General features: G+C 34.3%; 1 protein-coding gene across 1 annotated transcript; it reads right to left on the bottom strand.

The window, feature by feature from the left end:
- Window positions 1–654: 654 nt before the first annotated feature.
- LOC111416858 (keratin, type I cytoskeletal 9-like) lies at window positions 655–2,064 on the bottom strand. Its single transcript, XM_023048962.2, has 2 exons — window positions 1,200–2,064; window positions 655–1,150 (listed from the first exon to the last, which is right to left on the bottom strand). Exons 1-2 carry the CDS (start codon window positions 2,011–2,013, stop codon window positions 717–719), a joined length of 1,248 nt encoding a protein of 415 aa, XP_022904730.2. The 5' UTR covers window positions 2,014–2,064; the 3' UTR covers window positions 655–716.
- Window positions 2,065–3,829: the final 1,765 nt, after the last annotated feature.

Raw genomic sequence — 3,829 nt, 5'->3', positions numbered from 1 at the left:
GTTAAGCGAAATATTTTTCGTAATAAAAAAATCAAGCAGGTCTGGAATTTTACTTTTATCTGTTGGCCAGTAAGTTGGCTTCCCAGTGGAGAGCACCTCACAATTTAGGGCCTCTATTGCATGGTTCAGTTCTCTTCCTTTTGTATTTGTCAAGCGAGAACCCCAAGACATAAGTTTTGCATTAAAGTCTCCTCCAAGTATAAATTTGTTGTCGAGATGTAGTAGAATTTCCTGATAATCTTCTCTTTTGAGGTTATGTCTCGGTGGTATGTACGTTGCTCCTACAGATATTAAGCAGTTTGAACTTTTACCACTGTAGTTTGATGTTGTTTAGTACTAATTGTATTGTTCAAATAGTGGTCAATTTGTTGATAAGAGAGAGACTAAACAGAGAGATAGAAAATCTTCAATTAGTCAAAAAGTGCAAAGTGTAGTAGAAAAGATCACTTAAAAATCAGCAACTCTCCGCTATGCTCATGTTGCCTTGGGCAAATATAGTTAAAGAGAAAATGTGAGTGAGTATTTGATAAGGATAATTAGATCGTATCTCTAAGAAAGAAAGATTATAACCCCAAATGGACAGGTGCATGACATATTGAAGTGCATTTAATATATTATTTGTCGATTATAGATAAAGTTTTTAAACCTTTTAAGTGTTTTTAATGTTATTTAACTTTATTTTCATATCGAATCATTTTTACAAAAATTTTAACAATTTAATAAAAATGTGAATAATAAGGGTGTTGTTTATACAATCGATTATGTTCTTGGTGTCCCAAAAGGGCTTGTTGATCAACCCCGTTATTAACACCGTAAATCTGCCCGTTTCCAATGTATTTATTTTGACCGTATTGTCCTTGATCGGCGTTGTTTTTATTAATGTATTGTTGCCCATCGTAATGACCTTGTTTCTTGCGTTCATCGGCGTTATAAAAACTATCATCATGTCCTCCTTTGACTGATAATTGAGAACCTTCCCCGTATTTCCCATTTTGTCCTCTAAAATTGAAATTGTCTCCTTCATCGTGAGCCTCATCGTAAAATTCTTCGGTTTTTCCAGTTTCGTCTTTATGATGGGATGATTTGAATCCTTTTACAACGTGACCCTTTTTATGTCCTAATTGTTGTTTATTTTCGTTTGCGTTTTGACCTAAATTTCAAAAATTAATTTAAAAATTAAAATTTCTTGATTATTTTACCTTGCTGATTGAATTGTTGGGCTCCGTTGTAAATTTTTCCATCTTCTTGAAGTTTTTTAGCCGCTTGTTGGTCGTTGAAATAACCTAAATCGCCTTTACTACTTTGTTGGCCAACTTTTCCTTGGGTAAAACCATTTTCACCTTGGCTCAATTCAGCAATTCGATTTCCTGATGATTTTTCAAAACTTCCGTCTTCTAAATTTTTCTTTCCACTGTTATAACTGCTTTGATCGATTATTTCGCCACCATGTGGATGATGATTTATGATTGATCCACCATGAATTGATCCGTGATATCCACTATTTCCTAATCCATTAATCGAACCAGTTGATCCGTGATATCCACCATTTCCAAAATTTCTTCCTAAAGATCCACCATTAATTAATCCTCCCCCATTAATTGAACCAGTTGATCCACTATTTCCAAAATGTCTTCCTAAAGATCCACCATTAATTGAACCAGATCCATGATAACCAAAATTTCCTCCTAAAGATGTATCAAATCCTTGATTACCTCCACCACCATGAAATGATCCAACTCCTCCGGAAAAACCATTTCGAATATGTCTCGATTGAATTCCACCTAATCCTTGGTGAGCTCCAAAATCGTTTTGATAACCTAATTGATCACCTCCAAAATTATTTCTTCCGCCAATAAAGGAATTTCCACCATAATGATCGATAAAATTGGAACCTAATCCAATAGGAACGCTTGTTTCCGAGCCTTCCACGTCTTCATGGAACGATTTAAACGATCTCGCGTTGTTAACTCCCAAAAAGAGTACCAGAAATAGTGTTGATTTAAAACGATTCATTTTTATAAACGTTTTTTTTTAAGATGTGTCACTTAAGAATCGAACTGGTTGAGTGTGATTTTTCTTGAAAATGTTTTGGGTATTTATACTTGTTATTCAGGTAGTTTGGTTGATTAGGTCTTCCTTTATACTTCACAATAGGAAGTATGGTGGTTTTTTGTTGATCTTTAAACGTTTTTTTTTGAGGTGTGAAGATTTTTCATGGTTGAATGAGTGGAAAATTGGTATTTTATACGGTTTAAAAGTTCTGTTTTGTAATCATTTTTTTTTGTGGTATTAAATTGAAGGTAAATGACTTCAATTTTAGTTACAAAATTAATTAATCTTTTAAATATGATTGTAACATATTTATTGCGGAAGCGCTGGATTTATCGATAAAAGTTAAAGAAGTATCGCATCCATAGTAGCAGCAGTTCCAGGTTTGCAAAGTGGAGAGATCGTATGATACCTTCCAGTATGCATTCTTTACATATTTCCAAGCATAAAAAACAAGCAATAAAACTTTCAATGCATTATATACCATAGCGCTAGTTGACCGAAATGAAGAATCATATCAAGCATACAGAAAATATAAAAAGGAAAAGCGAAGAAAAAAGCAAACAAAAAGTTTGCTAATAAACAAAGAAAGAAAACATTATTATGGAATAAAGGACAATATAGTAGTACAATATGCTACTACAAAAGTTGTGCTATTATGGCATTAGGGGTATCTCACACAAACTATTAACATCCTACTTTAAAGAGAGACAGCAGCTGGTGGAAGTGAACAAGGATAGATCCTCAATACATTGCATTACATTAAATAGACTACATATCGAGGGCTTCAAGTCAGAGGGGTGTATCAACCATTTTGTGCAAATTTGAGCAACTGGACATAATTATGTATATAAACGGGTTATTATCATTCTCACGTCAGGACAGTGAGGCGTATGATTTGAGTGACCATTTTGTACGCATGTGCAAAAATTAGCTAGGCGTATAAACCAAATATGTATTAAGAATCTAGTCAGAGAGGCGTAAGTACATACGCCTCTCATTAGTTTCTAGATCTTACCGGGTCAGAGAGGCGTATTCGTGTTTATCATCAACCTAACCTCACTTTCTGTCATAAACACATGTGAATTCGTGACAGTTTAGTGTGTTTATAGTTAAGAGTCAAGTGCCAGTAGATTTTGATAATAAGCAATAAATAAATAATCAACTATGTACGCTGGAAAATCTAGGTCTGAATACATATTGCACATGTTAAAACTTCCTGAAGAAAATGGTGAGTAACAATGAATGTGATATTATTCTTGATTTATATACCTAATTATTATTAGTGTAGGACAACCATCCTGTTGTTATGCTGCACAACAGGAAGCTGCACTAGACATAAATGAAATTGATTTAATAGAGCAAGAAGACGAAGAACATTATTATGATTCGGATGCTGACCCTGCTTATAAACCCAGTTCGTCTTCGAACGATGACGGTATAGTAATTGAACAAGTTAAGGTTACAACACCAGTAGTAGCAGATACCGAAAGAAATACTGTAGATTCTAATAAATTAGATTTGCAACAGAAGAGAGTGGGAGCGAAACGTGGCGACCCAAATACTTGGATAAAAACTACGAGGAAACAAAAAAGAAACTTAGGAGTTTCTTACACAACAACTTCAAAAAAAATTAGGCTAGAACGAAAATCAAGAAATATAGGAATTGAGTGTCCCTGTTTACGCAAATCTCACCTTGCGATTCCCGATGAAGGTAAATCACAAATTTGCTCTGCTTTCTGGCAACTTGGCGATTTGAATAGGCAGTGCGATTTCATTG

Source organism: Onthophagus taurus, chromosome 10, assembly GCF_036711975.1.
Source record: "Onthophagus taurus isolate NC chromosome 10, IU_Otau_3.0, whole genome shotgun sequence".
In the NCBI taxonomy this organism is placed as follows: Eukaryota; Metazoa; Arthropoda; class Insecta; order Coleoptera; family Scarabaeidae; genus Onthophagus; species Onthophagus taurus.
The sequence above is the reverse complement of the archived record's forward strand: the minus strand, read 5'-3'. Positions and strand labels throughout refer to the sequence as shown.

Coding starts and splice junctions, on each gene's coding strand:
- LOC111416858 (XM_023048962.2), bottom strand. CDS start 2,013: ATGAATCGTTTTAAATCAACACTATTTCTGGTACTCTTTTTGGGAGTT. Junction 1,151..1,199: donor CCAACAATTCAATCAGCAAG/GTAAAATAATCA, acceptor TTTGAAATTTAG/GTCAAAACGCAAACGAAAAT.